The 17369-nt window shown below is 41.9% G+C and overlaps 1 protein-coding gene across 3 annotated transcripts in view; it reads left to right on the forward strand.

Moving 5' to 3' along the window:
- The window catches only part of ARFGEF3 (ARFGEF family member 3), a 189684-nt gene that overhangs the window by 158464 nt on the left and 13851 nt on the right, over nt 1-17369 (forward strand). For all 3 annotated transcript variants that reach the window (XM_005551963.5, XM_074037117.1, XM_065543459.2), the window contains 5 exons: nt 1036-1212; nt 2441-2555; nt 5001-5103; nt 5353-5484; nt 9462-9583. In XM_005551963.5, coding sequence (XP_005552020.3) covers nt 1036-1212; nt 2441-2555; nt 5001-5103; nt 5353-5484; nt 9462-9583 — 649 coding nt within the window. The remainder of the gene's footprint in view (nt 1-1035; nt 1213-2440; nt 2556-5000; nt 5104-5352; nt 5485-9461; nt 9584-17369) is intronic.

The raw sequence follows: 17369 nt of genomic DNA on the forward strand, positions 1-17369 counted from the left end.
GAGTTTTTTCTTTTGTATTCTCATGTAATTTCCATATTTATTATAAAATGGATGCTTTGCTTTTGTCATTATAACTTCAAAAACTCATCAACATTTCCATGATGTTGAGCAAAGAAGCACAATGATTTTCATTATAGCGTAGTCTATAAAACAAAAAATTAGAAATACCTTAAATGTTCATCAGTAAGGAAATGGATAAGTAAACTGCTGTATGTAAATACAACAGAAATAGTATGTGGCAATAAAAGTGAGGAATATCCAAATTTGCTGACAAAGAATAATCTCTAACACTTTTGGGGTTTTCTTTGAAATGGTGGTCTTGCCCAGGCTGGAGGAGGTGGTGTGATCATAGCTCACTGCAGTCTCAAATTCCTGGGCTCGAGCGATCCTTCCATCTCAGCCTCCCAAGTTGCCGAGGCTACCAGCACTCCACAATGCCCAGCTAATTTTTTTTTTTTTTAGGAGAGGGGATTCCACAATGTTACCCAAGCTAATCTCAAACTACTGGGCTTAATTAAGCAATCCTCATGACTCAGCCTGCAGAGTAGGTGAGATTACAGGTGTGCACTACTGTGGCCAGCTATAACACTATTGTTAAGTAAAAAAAAAATGAGTATGCAGACCAAAGTTTACATTATCTTATTTATATAAAATAAAATAAACTCTGTATTTCCCCATGTAGTTAGATTTCATAAATATATGATTTCAAAGGGTATTTTCTTATACACACATGTGTATTTGTGTGTTTACATTTGGGTCCTAGGAGTTGAGCAGGCGATATTTTAGCTTTACCAGCAATATTTTTGAATGTTTTAGGAGTATATTCACATATTGCTCACATAACTAAAACCCTGCAGAAACAAAAAGGAAAAATGCCACTGAAGACCATATATTCCCCCATCAGCAGTAAATTCTTTTTCCCTGCACTTTCTCAGCAAATGTAGGGATCCTTCAAAAGAGAGCAACAATGCCAGGTGGAGGCAAAGAGCTTCCCATTTATTACAGGTTGTTGCTATGCTGACTTTTCTTTTTCAGGACCAGGGTTTGGCATCTATGCAGTGGTTCACCTCCTGCTTCCTGTGATGTCCCTTTGGCTCCGCCGTAGCCATAAAGACCATTCCTACTGGGATGTGGCCTCTGCCAATTTCAAGCATGCTATTGGTCTGTCCTGTGAGCTGGTGGTGGAGCACATTCAAAGCTTTCTACATTCAGGTATCTGAAGCGCCAGAGCAGTTCATTCTGGGTATTTCTTTGGTAGACAGCACCGTCAGCTAAAACGGCATAGTAAATACCTGATGCAAATACTAATGCAGGGTTTTTGCCCTGGGAATTATTAAAATAGAACAACATGGTCAGTGTCAGCCTTCTAATAGATTTTCAAAGAGAAAATTCATACCCATGTGTCTTCTACAAAATTTTCAAACCGAATGCTCAAAATATATGTGTGGTGGAAAACAAAGTGCCTAATAAGAGGTCTGGGGTACCTGTGCATTAGGAGAAGGGAGGCAAATTCAAGTATATAATAAATAAAAAAGAAGCAATATCCCTGTAGCCTGTGGGGGGTTAGGGGGTATATCTTGTCACCCTGCTTCATCTGGGGAGGCTAAATGGAGGAGGCAGGGTTTTAGAAAAGGCTTCCACTGTGGGCAAGAAGTAGCTTAACAGGCTAGGGATGAAGAGAAATTTCTTAATACTGATGGCACTTTGTAAAGGCTGTGAAAGTGTAGGATGGACAGTATGCTGAAGTCAGCAGATGGAGAGGGACCTAGAGGCAGGGAATGTGTTCACTGTGGTCCCAGTGGAGCCACATGTGTGAAGATCTGGGTGTCCAGGAGCAGAAGAAACATTGCTGCTACCCGCAGAGCTTATAACTCGAAGGACTGGCATATCATGGTGTAAGGGAAGAGGTCCCCTTGCTGGAGAGGACAGAGAAACTAAGGAGGATGTTGACCCCAGGGGAGAGTAACAAAGCTAATAAAAGAAACTGTGTCTCTATTAAGTTTAGCAAGGACAATTTACCCTGCAAAAAAAGAACACGAATTGCAAAAGAAAACAAGTGAGTTTTTCTACATGTAGGTGGTAACTGGTAACCATATCCCTAAGGGTAGCCACATGTCCCTGGCCAGGTCATTGCTTTGCACAGTGTGAGACTCTGATATAGCAACACATAAAAGTGAACTGCATATTTCATTTTTATTTCTCTAGAAGTGGATGAAACATGCTGAAATTGGGTAAAAAATCCAAGAAAATTATTGTTTTACTGGGTTTTTTGGGGGGTGGGGGATTGGAGGAGGATATGGCCATTTTTCTCATTGTTCTATTTCTTTCTCCCAGATATTTGCTTATCATTCAGACTTTCCTCTGTTGCTGTAGATGGCCATTTCAATCTATCCCTTTACACTAGACCTGTATGAAACTGTGATTTTGCTGTTTCCCATAGACATCAGGTACGAGAGCATGATCAATACCATGCTGAAAGACCTCTTCGAGCTGCTGGTCGCCTGTGTGGCCAAGCCCACTGAAACCATCTCCAGAGTGGGCTGCTCCTGTATTAGGTGAGAAAAAGCTTTCCTGACTCTCCACAAAGCTGGAGTTATTTAAAAATCTAAGGAAATTAAATTGTCTTTGTGGTAGGAATCAGCTTTTTTGAATTGCTTTCTGTAAGTAGACTTTTGTAATTAAAAATGACTATGTGCTAATAATTCTTCATTTCAGTGTTCAGTCAGCAAATGTGTATTGTGTAAGACATTATACAAAGTATTCTGATTCAGTTTCTCAAAAGAAGACATACAAAAGGCAAACAGGTATATGGAAAGGTGCTCAGCATCAGTGATCATAAGAGAAATGCAAATTGAATGTACAATGAGATGTCATCTCATGCCAGCTAAAATAGCTTATCCAAAAGACAGGTAATAACAAATACTGGAGAGGATGTGGAGAAAAGGGAACCCTCGTACACTGTTGGTGGGAATGTAAATTAGTACAACCACTATGGAGAACAGTTTGGAGGCTCCTCAAACTAAAAATAGAGCTATCATATGATCAGCAATCCCACTGCTGGGTATATACTCAAAATAAAGGAAATAATTATATCGAAGAGATAGCTGCACTCCCATGTTCACAATAGTCAAAATTTAGAAGCAACCTAAGTGTCAGTATTAGTCCATTTTCATGTGCTGCTGAAAAAGACACACCCAAGACTGGGAAGAAAAACGGGTTTAATGGACTTACAGTTCCACGTGGCTGGGTAGGCCTCACAATCATGGTGAAAGGCAAGGAGGAGCAAGTCACATCTTACATGGATAGTGGCAGGCAAAGAGAGAGCTTGTTCAGGGCCACAGGGTACCCAGACATTTGGCCAAACATTATTGTGGGTATGTTTCTGGATGAGAAGAACATTTGAATTGGTGGAGACAGCAAAGCAGATGGCCCTCCGTAATGTGGGTGGGGCTTGTCCAATCAGCTGAAGACCTGAATAGAACAAAAAGGCCGAGTAAGAGGGTACTTTCCCTGCCTGACTGTTTGAGCTGGAACATCAGTCTTCTCCTGCCCCTGGACTGTACTTACATCTCCCACTTCTCAGGCTTTCAGACTTGGACTGGAGCTATACCCCTGGCTCAGAGAAAACTCATTATAACCATCAGATCTCATGAGACTTATTCCCTGTAACAGCATGGGGAAGACCAGGCCCCACGATTCAGTTACCTCTCACTGGGTCCCTCCCACAACACATGGGAATTGAAGATGAGATTTGGTGGGGACACAGCCAAACCATATCTGTGTCCATCAATAGATGAATGCATAAAGGAAATGTGGTACATACACACAATGGAGTACTATTCAGCCATAAAAATGAATGGGATTCTCAGCACTTTGGGAGGCCAAGGCAGGCAGATCACAAGGTCAGGAGTTCGAGACTAGCCTGGCCAATATGGTGAAACCCTGTCTCTACTAAAAAGACAAAAATTAGCTGGGCGTGGTGGTGGGCACCTGTAGTCCCAGCTACTCAGGAGACTGAGGCAGGAGAATTGCTTGAACCTGGGAGGCAGAGGTTGCAGTAAGACGAGATGGCACCACTGCACTCCAGCCTGGGCGACAGAGCAAGATTCCATCTCAAAAAAAAAAAAGTTGGGGGGGGGGGATTCTGTCATTTACAACAACATAGAGGGAACTAGAGGTTATTATGCTAAGTGAAATAAGCCAGGCACGTGGGAGAGCGAGTCACATGAAAAATAGTGACAGTGAAGCAAGGACCTCGTTGTAGCAGTGACACTGGTCACCTCCCCTAAGGTGGACAGGCATGGGGGAGGTGGGGACTTTCCAAGCAGAAGAACAAAATAGTATTGAGATTAGAGTTGTAAGTGACAATAAGAGTTTGGGGTTTGGTTTTGCTTGTTAGTTGTAGAGGAGTGATGGAAAATGGAACTAGAATCCAAAAATCACTACAGAATATATACAGTCTTGCATACAAGTCTACGCTTAATGATTGGCCTATTTGTAGAGGGGATCCATTGATATTTCTATATTAAAATGGTTTAGGAAGTAGTATTTTGACAATGGAATACTGGACGGTTGAGACAGGGAGACTTGGCAGGGAGCTGCAGAATAAACCTATGCATGAGTCCATATGGCCTAAATTTTGTGGCAACAAAATGGAATTCAAGACTCCTATGTGGCCGGGTGCGGTGGCCCACACCTGTAATCCCAGCACTTTGGGAGGCCAAGGTGGGTGGATCACCTGAGGTTGGGAGTTCAAGACCAGCCTGACCAACATGGAGAAACCCCGTCTCTACTAAAAATACAAAATTAGCCAGGCATGGAGGCACATGCCTGTAATCCCAGCTACTCAGGAGGCTGAGACAGGAGAATTGCTTGTACCCAGGAGGTGGAGGTTGCAGTGAGCCAAGATCATGCCATTGCACTCCAGCCTGGGCAACAAGAGCAATGTTGTTTTGAAACTCCATCTCAAAAAAAAAACAACAACTTGTTTCTTTTGGCAGATACGTCCTTGTGACAGCAGGCCCTGTGTTCACTGAGGAGATGTGGAGGCTTGCCTGCTGTGCCCTGCAAGATGCGTTCTCTGCCACACTCAAGCCAGTGAAGGTACATCACTGGGAGGAAGCCCTCCCTGGAGCAGTTCTAACCGTCTTTAGCTCCTGATCCCTTATCATGTTGGGCACATGGGTTCTGCCTCCTCTGAGCAGGCAGCCTCACTTTAGATCTTGCAGAGGGTGAGAAAGAAGTTGCTGGGTCAGTACTTTTATCTCAGACACAGTAACGATCTCAGATCCAAGACTGGGCCTGGCCCATGAACCAGGATGCACTCAGTAAGCATCTGCTATTTCTCCCCAGGACCTGCTGGGCTGCTTCCACAGCGGCACAGAGAGCTTCAGCGGGGAAGGCTGCCAGGTGCGGGTGGCGGCCCCATCCTCCTCCCCAAGTGCCGAGGCCGAGTACTGGCGCATCCGAGCCATGGCCCAGCAGGTAAGGGCAGGGGCTTTTGATCTCAGGGCCTCTAGAAACTTGAAATGCATGTTGGGAGACCTTCCTTCAAGGTCTTGCATCACCAAATTGCCTTTCATTCCCTGAGGGACATACACTTTGTTGCTCCCAACTCTTGCCAGTACCATTCTTTGCCAGGAATGACATGAACCCAATCAACAGCATTACCTCCTGTCCATCATCTCTTGCTTGTTGCATCCTCCAGTGCCCAGATCAAATAGAATCACTGTCCTTTGTACGTAACTTGCTTGAGCTATCTGTAAGTATTTGCTTAACTATTACTGTTAACTGCTAGACTATGAGTGCCTAACAATGGCAAACTTATTTGGGCTTTTTTCTTATATCTTTCATTCACAACACAGAACTTAACATTTAAAAGTTGCTTACTACATTTGAGTTGAATGTAGCATTAAAATTCAAGTGTATTCACTCATGCAGGAATCATCATATACCAATGGCTTTCTCTTCTTGAGACACATGTAAGAAGTCACAAAATTTTATTGTCAGCTCCTGAGGAGCAGAGAACACATTCTGTGTATTTACCTTGGTATTTTTAGAGCAAGGCCTAGAGAAAATGTTTAGTATGTCTTTGTTGAATCAATAGGTTACTGAATCACAGAAATATCGGAAGAATATAGTACTATCACAAACTACAGATATGCCCTAAGCTCCTAAGTGACATGGCAGTCTGCCTCTAGGAAACCCTGGATGTGACTCTCAGCAGCAGTCCAGCTAAATGCCATCCCCAAATTCATATATAATCATAACCATGCTATTCATAGTAGTGAAAAATGGAAATGGACTAAATTCCCAACAACCATTGACTGGCTAAATATTCCATCATATAATAGCAACAGACATGTCTGAATTGGGTCTTCATATGAAGAAACTATTTTGCATATGCATATGCATGTGTATGCATGGTATGTATTTAAAATATTAAACAAGTTTTACAAATGTAATTGAACTGTCACATTTGAGTTAAATTTGAAGAAATGAATTGGAGGTTATACTCAAAAGGCAAGGCCCCTTTTCTCTACCAGATCTGTTTAAATTCTTAATAAAATTTTCTCTTAGCACACTGATAATCTGGGATCCCCTGATTACCCATGTAAAGAACTCAGTCAGTTGAGAAGTTTCTTAGCCAGGTCTGGCTTCTTTGGGGCTTTTCCCAGCTATCCTGAGGTAGTGGGACAAGAACCTTCTATCTTCGGTTTCTCACATCTCTGCTGAGCACATGCCCTAACATCTGGGACTTGATAATTCTGCTGGTTCTGAAGGAAGGCAGCATGTCCCACTGAAGCCTCCATGGCCAGTCTGCAGAAGTTGGGAAGGAAAGGTTGTAAGGCTGCAACGAAGAGCCACTGCTAGCAGCATGGCAATTGTGGCTGCTACAGCAATGGTGTAGCTAGAAGTGAGAACAGAGAAACCAAGAAGGTGGCCCTCCAAAGGGATAGCTGCTCTAAATACGCAGTTAGTACATCTGGCTAAAGCATTTACACATGTGCCTGCAGTGGTCTCTGCAACCCTGTCCAATCATACAGCAAGAGAATCTTCTGAAATAGATCATTAATGGAGAAGAACAGCAAGAACTGTTTAGTGAATTGTTCACTTCTTTTTCTGTTTTGTTGTTTTGTTTTTTGTTCTTGCTGTTGTTATTGTTATTGTTGTTTTTAAGACTTGCTCTGTTGCCCAAGCTGGAGTGCAGGGTGTGATCTCAGCTCACAGCAACCTCTACCTCCAGGTTCAAGTGATTCTTCTACCTCAGCCTCCAGAGTAGCTGGGATTACAGGTGTGCACCACCACACCCAGCTAATTTTTGCATTTTTAGCAGAGATGGGGTTTCACCTTGTTGGCCAGGCTGGTTCTCAAACTCCTGACCTCAAGTGATCCATCTGCCTCAACCTCCCAAAGTGCTGGGATTATAGGCATGAGCCACCACAACTGGATAATCTTTCACTTCTTAATACTTAATACTACTTAATACTTCTCTATTTCTTCCTCAATCCCAAATTTTCCTTATGTATTCACTCTTAAAATAACTCATTATTTGAAAATCTGATAATTGTTACAAGATTTTGCAAGAAAATATTTTAAAAGTATTCTAACCTTCCCGGGCATGGTGGCTCACACCTATAATCCCAGCACCTTGGGCAGCCAAGGCAGGAGGACTGCTTGAGCCCAGGAGTGCAAGACCAGCCTAGGCAATACTGTAAGACTCCATCTCTATGAAATTGACAAGGAACTTAAACAAATTTACAAGGAAAAAACAACTCCATTAAAAAGTGGGCAAAGGACTTGAACAGACTCTTCTCAAAAGAAGACATACATGTGGCCAATAAACATATGAAAAAAGCTCAACATCACTGATCATTAGAGAAATGCGAATCAAAACCACCATGAGATACCATCTCACGCCACTCAGATTGGCTATTAGTAAAAGTCAAAAAACAGATGCTGGTGAGGTTGTAGAGGAAAAGTGACACTTTTACACTGTTGGCGGGAGTGTAAATTAGTTCAACTATTGTGGAAGACAGTGTGGTGATTCCTCAAAGACCTAGAGGCAGAAATACCATTTGACCCAGAAATCCCATTAGTGGGCATATACCCAAAGGAATATAAATCATTCTGTTATAAAGATGCATGCACATACATGTTCATTGCAGCACTATTCACAATAACAAATACATGGAATCAACCTAAATGCCCATAAGTGATAGACTGGATAAAGAAAATGTGGTACCTGGAATACTATGCAGTCATAAAAAGGAATGAGATCATGTGCTTTGCAGGAACATGGATGGAGCTGGAGGCCATTATCCTCAGTAAACTAACACAGGGACAGAAAACCAAACACTGCATGTTCTCACTTATAAGTGAGAGCTGATTGATGAGAATGCATGGACACATGGCAAAGAACAACACACACTGGGAACCTGTGGGGGATGGGGGAGGGAGGGCATCAGGAAGAATAGCTAATGGTTGCTGGGCTTAATGCTTGGATGATGGGATGATCTGTGCAGCAAACCACCATGGCACACGTTTACCTATGTAAGAAATCTGCACATAGTGCACGTGGACCCCAAACTTAAAACTTGAAAAAAAAGGAAAAAAATGTTTAAAAAATAGATGGGCATAGTGGTGCACACCTGGGTCCCAGCTACTTGAGGGACTAAGGTGGGAGGATCACTTGACCTAGGACGTTGAGACTGCAGTGAGCCATGATCACACCACTGCACTCCAGCCTGGACAACAGAGTGAGATCCTATATATATATATATATAAAATATATATTATAAATATATATATTTAATATATATCATATATAATAATCTTATATATAAGATTATATGATATATTATATATTATTATAATATACAAAATAATATATATATTATATATATAAAATCTTTCCAGAGGAAAGTAGTGAGAGTATTTTAAGTCATGTAAAAGAAAATCATTTGGGTCAGAGAGCCAATAGTGCTCAGTATTTTCTTAGTCACATCTGCCATGCCTAGTAGAGCACTGTGGCCCTATCAGTAACCACCAGTAATCCTGACAGAAGTCCCAACTCATTTTTTATCCCTGTGTTGAATATGATACCAAAGACTCAAAAATCAGAGAGAATCTTTTACAAAGCCCCTCTTTATTTACTTGTAGTTAATATTAAGTGCCAATACCTGTTATTTGGGGTATAATGAATTGTCACATAGTAGAACTAGTAGTGTTGCTAGTATTAGTGTCAGCAGCTAACCCTGATTATTTACTCCTCTGTTCTAATGCTTTGCATATGTAATATACACGTATCAATTAAGTCTCTCAACAAACATATCAAATAGGAAACCATTATCCTCATTTTATAGATGAGGCTTAACTTGCCCAGGGTCATCCAGCTGATCCCTGACAGGTCAAGCAGAGGACACTGGAGTTCTGAAATGTACCTTTGCACACCCATACAGGTGTTTATGCTGGACACCCAGTGCTCACCAAAGACACCAAACAACTTTGACCATGCTCAGTCCTGCCAGCTCATTATTGAGCTGCCTCCTGATGAAAAACCAAATGGACACACCAAGAAAAGGTAAGTACCTAAATCTCAACTCATAGAGTGCTTATGAATAAGAACGTTCATTCACTTCCAGTTCTCACGCATTGTAATCCAAGCTTTGGCCAGGAATACTGAAAACATCTGTGGAGTCATTTAGCAAAGGTTTTCATAAAAACGGTTAGCCTTGTAACCAAATTCCCCACATTTCATATGTATTAGGTTGCCCAGGTTGCCACAGAAAGTACCACAGACCGGGTGACTCAAACAGCAGAACCATATATCCCACAGTTCTGGCACCTAGAAGTCAGATATGAAGGTTTCCTCCGAGGTCTGTCTCCTTGACCTGTAGATGACCATTTTCTTCCTGTGTCTTAACAGGGACTTCCTCTGTATGGGTGTATATCTGAATTTCCTCTTCTTATAAAGACACCAGTCATTTTTGAATTAAAATTAACCCTCATGACCTCATTTTGAATTAATTACCTCTTAAAAGACCTATTCTCCAAATATAGTCACATTCTGAGGTTAGGACTTCAACATATGAATTGGGGGAACACAGCCCAACCCATAATGTCATACACTTACTATCTTAAACAAAAATAGGGGCCGGGTGCGGTGGCTCACAACTCTAATCCCAGAACTGCAGGAGGATCACTTAAGCTCAGAATTCGAGCCCAGCCTGAGTAACATAGTGAGAGCCATCTCTACAAAAAAGTAAAAAAATAAAAATGTATCCAAGCGTGATGGCATGCGCCTGTAGTCCCAGCTGCTCAGGAGGCTGAGGTGGGAGGGTCACTTGAGCCCAGGAGGTCCAGGCTGTAGTGGGCATGATTGTGCCACTGCACTCCAGCCTGGGCAACAGAACAAAACCTTGTCTCATTAAAAAATAAGAAGTAAATTGAGGCATGGTTCTGATTGTTTCAGTGAGAAGCGCATAAACCTCCCCAGGAACAATAATGGCTATTGGAAGACAAAAAGGTCTATGCTCTGCCCCAGGAAACTTGCCCTTTCTAAACACTATCATCCTCCCTTAAAAATATCGTTCTAGATTTGAGGATGAAGGCAATGACCAAGATTTCCCACTTTTAAACTTCTGACACATTAACAGTAATGCTAAGTATTTGAGCACTCTATGTGAAACACAGTGAGGGCACATACAGAGAGGCTTGGGTCCCTTGCCCCAGGACACACAACTGCAAAGAGGTGGAGTCAGAATCAAAACTGGCTCTGGGCTGGGCGCAGTGGCTCACACCTGTAATCCAAGCACCTTGGGACCCAAGGCAGGCGGATCACCTGAGGTCAGGAGTTTGAGACCAGCCTGGCCAACATGGTGAAACCCTGTCTCTATTAAAAATACAAAAATTAGCCGGGCATAGTGGTGTGCACCTGTAATCCCAGCTACTCAGGAGGCTGAGGCAGGAGAATCCCTTGAACCCGGGAGGCGGAGGTTGCAGTGATCATACCACTGTACTACAGCCTGGGTGACAGAGCGAGACTCCTGTCTTAAAAGAAAAAAAAAAAAAAAAACTAGGTCTGGTTGGGCATAAGGCCTCTGCCGTTTCCCATTTCAAGGAGAGAGTTGCTGCAGTAGACTGAATGTGTCCCCCAATATTGATGTATTTTACTCCTAACCCCCAATGTGATGATGTTAGATGGGCCTTTCAGGAGGAAATTCGGTCTTGAGGGTGGAGCCCTCATGAAAGGGATTCGTGTCCTTAAAAGAAGAGGCAGATCCCTTGCCCTCTTTCTGCCATGTGGTCATCTGTAGTCTGGAAGAGGGCCTTCACCAGAAGCCACCCATGCTGGCACTCTGATCTCAGACATCCAGCCTCTAGAACTACAGGAAACCAATTTCTGTTGTTTGTAAGCCACCCAGTCTATGGTATTTGTTACGGCAGCCCAAATAAAGATAGTTGGTATCATTTCACAAGCTCTGGGTGATTTGTCCAAAAGTTAGCTGGGTCAGGCATGCTGGCTTATGCCTGTAGTCCCAGCTACTCAAGAGGCTGAGGCAGGAGAATCGTTTGAACCCAGGAGGCGGAGGTTGCAGTGAGCTGAGATCGCTCTGCACTCCAGCCTGGGTGGCAGAACAAGACTTCATCTCAAAACAAACAAACAGGTAGCTGGGTTAGCAGGGCAGTTTGATTAATATAACAATTATTTGGGTGAAATTTCTAGTTAATAATTTTTTGGTCAATTATTGGTACATACAAAAAAAATGTAGAATGTTCAAAAGTTATGAAGCATGAATAAAAAATAAATGTGAACCAGTCACCCAACTTCAGCAATAAAACTCTACCAATTCTAGTCTGTTTCCCTCAACCACCAGTCACTGATTTTTAAGTGTTGGTCATTTTTTTATCTACCAAAGATTGTTCAATCCTTTGGCATCTTTAAGCATTGATTTACTTCAGAATTTCAGTTCTTTTCTTCCTTTTTTCCTATTTCTAATTCACATTCAGCCAGTTATTCTTGCTGAAATATTTTTGATGTAAAAGTAGGAAAAAGGAATAGGTTGCATTCAAATTATAAATAAAACATAGGAGGAATAGCCTAATATCCTTATATTATTGGTTTTAAAAGGTTACAGTTTGAAAATATAGCAACATGGCTCATAAATTTTCCTAGCACGTTTAATAGGCAATTGCCCACTCATTGTAGTTAGGCAAAACAAAATAAGCATATTAAATTCTTTCACCAATCCCACTGGTCACTGAGGCAAAAGACATTCCTTAACATTCTTTAGGAGCTCTCAGCCAAACTCTCTATGCTTTGCATTCTTAGATTTGACTCTTATTTGCAGGGGCAATTCTTAGTTCAGTATAGGATGTAGTGGAAGATGAGTTAGACCTATGGAAAACTACATGCCGGCCAGGTGCATACTTTAGATGTAATCCTAAAACCAGATTACAGCATTTAAGTAGAGAAACCTGTGTTAGTTGGTTTGGGTTTGTTTTAATAGCCTTGACATTGATAGCCCCAAGCTTTACTTAATCCACATAATCTTAATTAGTACTTTAAGATATATATATATTAGCGATTCCCAGAGCAAGATGGCCGAATAGGAGCAGCTCCAGCCTCCAGCTCCCAGCGTGAGTGACACAGAGGACGGGTGATTTCTGCATTTTCAACTGAGGTACTGGGTTCATCTCACTGGGGAGTGCCAGACAATCGGTGCTGGTCAGCTGGTGCAGCCCAACCAGCGAGAGCTGAAGCAGGGCAAGCCATCGCCTCACCTGGGAAGTGCAAGGGGGAAGGGAATCCCTTTTCCTAGCCAAGGGAAACTGAGACACACAACACCTGGAAAATCGGGTAACTCCCACCGTAATTCTGCGCTTTACCAAGCGTCTTAGCAAATGGCACACCAGGAGATTATATCCCACACCTGGATGGGAGGGTCCCATGCCCATGGAGCCTCCCTCATTGATAGCACAGCAGTCTGAGATCTGACTGCAAGGCAGCAGCGAGGCTTGGGGAGGGGCGTCTGCCATTGCTGAGGCTTAATTAGGTAAACAAAGCAACCAGGAAGCTCGAACTGGGTGGCCCCACTGCAGCTCAAGGGGGCCTGCCTGTCTCTGTAGACTCCACCTCTGGGGACAGGGCATAGCTAAACAAAAAGCAGCAGAAACCTCTGCAGATGTAAATGACCCTGTCTGACAGCTTTGAAGAGAGCAGTGGTTCTCCCAGCATGGAGGTTTAGATCTGAGAACAGACAGACTGCCTGCTCAAGTGGGTCCCTGACCCCTGAGTAGCCTAACTGGGAGACATCCCCCACTCGGTGCGGACCAACACCTCACACCTCACATGGCTGGGTACACCCCTGAGACAAAGCTTCCAGAGCAAGAATCAGACAGCAACACTCGCTGTCCAGCAATATTCTATCTTCTGCAGCCTCCACTGCTGATACCCAGGCAAACAGGGTCTGGAGTGGACCTCAAGCAATCTCCAACAGACCTACAGCTGAGAGTCCTGACTGTTAGAAGGAAAACTAACAAACAGGAAGGACACCCACACCAAAACCCCATCAGTTCGTCACTGTCATCAAAGACCAAAGACTGATAAAACCACAAAGATGGGGGAAAAGCGGGGAGAAAAACTGGAAATTCAAAAAATCAGAGCGCATGTCCCCCTCCAAAGGAATGCAGCTTATCACCAGCAATGGATCAAAGCTGGACAGAGAATGACTTTGATGAGTTGAGAGAAGAAGGCTTCAGTCGATCAAACTTCTCAGAGCTAAAGGAGGAACTACGTACCCAGTGCAAAGAAACTAAAAATCTTGAAAAAAAGAACGGAAGAATGGATAACTAGAATAATCAATGCAGAGAAGGCCGTAAACAAACTGACAGAGATAAAAACCATGACACGAGAAATACGTGACAAATGCACAAGCTTCAGTAACCGACTCGATCAACTGGAAGAAAGAGTATCAATGATTGAAGATCAAATGAATGAAACAAAGCGAGAAGAGAAGTCTAGAGAAAAAAGAGTAAAAAGAAATGAACAAAGCCTCCAAGAAATATGGGATTATGTGAAAAGACCAAATCTGTGTCTGATTGGTGTGCCTGAAAGTGAGGGGGAAAATGGAACCAAGTTGGAAGATACTCTTCAGGATATCATCCAGGAGAACTTCCCCAACCTAGTAAGGCAGGCCAACATTCAAATTCAGAAAATACAGAGAACACCACAAAGATACTCCTTGAGAAGTGCAACTCCAAGACACATAATTGTCAGATTCACCAAAGTTGAAATGAAGGAAAAAATGTTAAGGGCAGCCAGAGAGAAAGGTCGAGTTACCCACAAAGGGAAGCTCATCAGACTAACAGCAGATCTCTCAGCAGAAACTCTACAAGCCAGAAGAGAGTGGGGGCCAATATTCAACATTCTTAAAGAAAAGAATTTTCAACCCAGAATTTCATATCCAGCCAAACTAAGTTTCATAAGTGAAGGAGAAATAAAATCCTTTACAGACAAGCAAATGCTGAGAGATTTTGTCACCACCAGGCCTGCCCTACAAGAGACCCTGAAGGAAGCACTAAACATGGAAAGGAACAACCGGTACCAGCCATTGCAAAAACATGCCAAAATGTAAAGACCATTGATGCTAGGAAAAAACTGCATCAACTAACAAGCAAAATAACCAGCTAATATCACAATGACAGCATCAAGTTCACACATAACAATCTTAACCTTAAATGTAAATGGACTAAATGGTCCAATTAAAAGACACAGACTGGCAAATTGGATAAAGAGTCAAGACCCATCAGTTTGCTGTATTCAGGAGACCCATCTCACATGCAGAGACAAACATAGGCTCAAAATAAAGAGATGGAGGAAGATCTGCCAAGCAAATGGAGAACAAAAAAAAGCAAGGGTTGCAATCCTAGTCTCTGATAAAACTGACTTTAAACCATCAAAGATCAAAAGAGACAAAGAAGGCCATTACATAATGGTAAAGGGATCAATTCAACAGGAAGAGCTAACTATCCTAAATATATATGCACACAATACAGGAGCACCCAGATTCATAAAGCAAGTCCTTAGAGACTTACAAAGAGACTTAGACTCCCATACAATAATAATGGGAGACTTCAACACCCCACTGTCAACACTAGACAGATCAACAAGACAGAAAGTTAACAAAGATATCCAGGAATTGAACTCAACCTTGCACCAAGCGGACCTAGTAGACATCGACAGAACTCTCCACCCCAAATCAACAGAATATACATTCTTCTCAGCACCACATCGCATTTATTCCAAAATTGACCACATAGTTGGAAGTAAAGCACTCCTCAGCAAATGTAAAAGAACAGAAATTATAACAAACTGTCTCTGAGACCACAGTGCAATCAAACTAGAACTCAGGACTAAGAAACTCAATCAAAACCGCTCAACGACATGGAAACTGAATAACCTGCTCCTAATGACTACTGGGTACATAAGGAAATGAAGGCAGAAATAAAGATGTTCTTCGAAACCAATGAGAACAAAGATACAACATACCAGAATCTCTGGGACACATTTAAAGCAGTGTGTAGAGGGAAATTTATAGCACTAAATGCCCACAAGAGAAAGCAGGAAAGATCTAAAATTGACACTCTAACATCACAATTAAAAGAACTAGAGAAGAAAGAGCAAACACATTCAAAAGCTAGCAAAAGGCAAGAAATAACTAAGATCAGAGCAGAACTGAAGGAGACAGAGAGACAAAAAACCCTCCAAAAAATCAATGAATCCAGGAGCTGGTTTTTTTTGAAAAGATCAACAAAATTGATTGACTGCTAGCAAGATTAATAAAGAAGAAAAGAGAGAGGAATCACATAGACGCAATAAAAAATGATAAAGGGGATATCACCACCAACCCCACAGAAATACAAACTACCATCAGAGAATACTATAAACACCTCTACGCAAATAAACTAGAAAACCTAGAAGAAATGGATAATTTCCTGGACACTTACACTCTCCCAAGACTAAACCAGGAAGAAGTTGAATCCCTGAATAGACCAATAGCAGGCTTTGAAATTGAGGCAATAATTAATAGCCTACGAACCAAAAAATGTCCAGGACCAGACAGATTGACATCCAAATTCTACCAGAGGTACAAGGAGGAGCTGGTACCATTCCTTCTGAAACTATTCCAATCAATAGAAAAAGAGGGAATCCTCCCTAACTCATTTTATGAGGCCAACATCATCCTGATACCAAAGCCTGACAGACACACAACAAAAAAAGAGAATTTTAGACCAATATCCCTGATGAACATCGATACAAAAATCCTCAATAAAATACTGGCAAACCGAATCCAGCAGCACATCAAAAAGCTTATCCACCATGATCAAGTGGGCTTCATCCCTGGGATGCAAGGCTGGTTCAACATATGCGAATCAATAAACGTAATTCAGCATATAAACAGAACCAAAGGCAAAAACCACATGATTATCTCAATAGATGCAGAAAAGGCCTTTGACAAAATTCAACAGTCCTTCATGCTAAAAACTCTCAATAAATTCGGTATTGATGGAACGTATCTCAAAATAATAAGAGCTATTTATGACAAACCCACAGCCATTATCATACTGAATGGGCAAAAACTGGAAGCATTCCCTTTGAAAACTGGCACAAGACAGGGATGCCCTCTCTCACCACTCCTATTCAACATAGTGCTGGAAGTTCTGGCTAGGGCAATCAGGCAAGAGAAAGAAATAAAGCGTATTCAGTTAGGAAAAGAAGAAGTCAAATTGTCCCTGATTGCAGATGACATAATTGTATATTTAGAAAACCCCATTGTCTCAGCCCAAAATCTCCTTAAGCTGATAAGCAACTTCAGCTAAGTCTCAGGATACAAAATTAATGTGCAAAAATCACAAGCATTCTTATACACCAGTAACAGACAAATAGAGCCAAATCATGAATGAACTTCCATTCACAATTGCTTCAAAGAGAATAAAATACCTAGGAATCCAACTTACAAGGGATGTAAAGGACCTCTTAAAGGAGAACTACAAACCATTGCTCAGTGAAATAAAAGAGGACACAAACAAATGGAAGAACATACCATGCTCATGGATAGGAAGAATCAATATCATGAAAATGGCCATATTGCCCAAGGTAATTTCTAGATTCAATGCCATTCCCATCAAGCTACCTATGACTTTCTTCACAGAATTGGAATAAACTGCTTTAAAGTTCATATGGAACCAAAAAAGAGCCCGCATTGCCAAGACAATCCTAAGTCAAAAGAACAAAGCTAGAGGCATCATGCTACCTGACTTAGCATACTACAAGGCTACAGTAACCAAAACAGCATGGTACTGGT

Source organism: Macaca fascicularis, chromosome 4, assembly GCF_037993035.2.
Source record: "Macaca fascicularis isolate 582-1 chromosome 4, T2T-MFA8v1.1".
Taxonomy (NCBI): domain Eukaryota; kingdom Metazoa; phylum Chordata; class Mammalia; order Primates; family Cercopithecidae; genus Macaca; species Macaca fascicularis.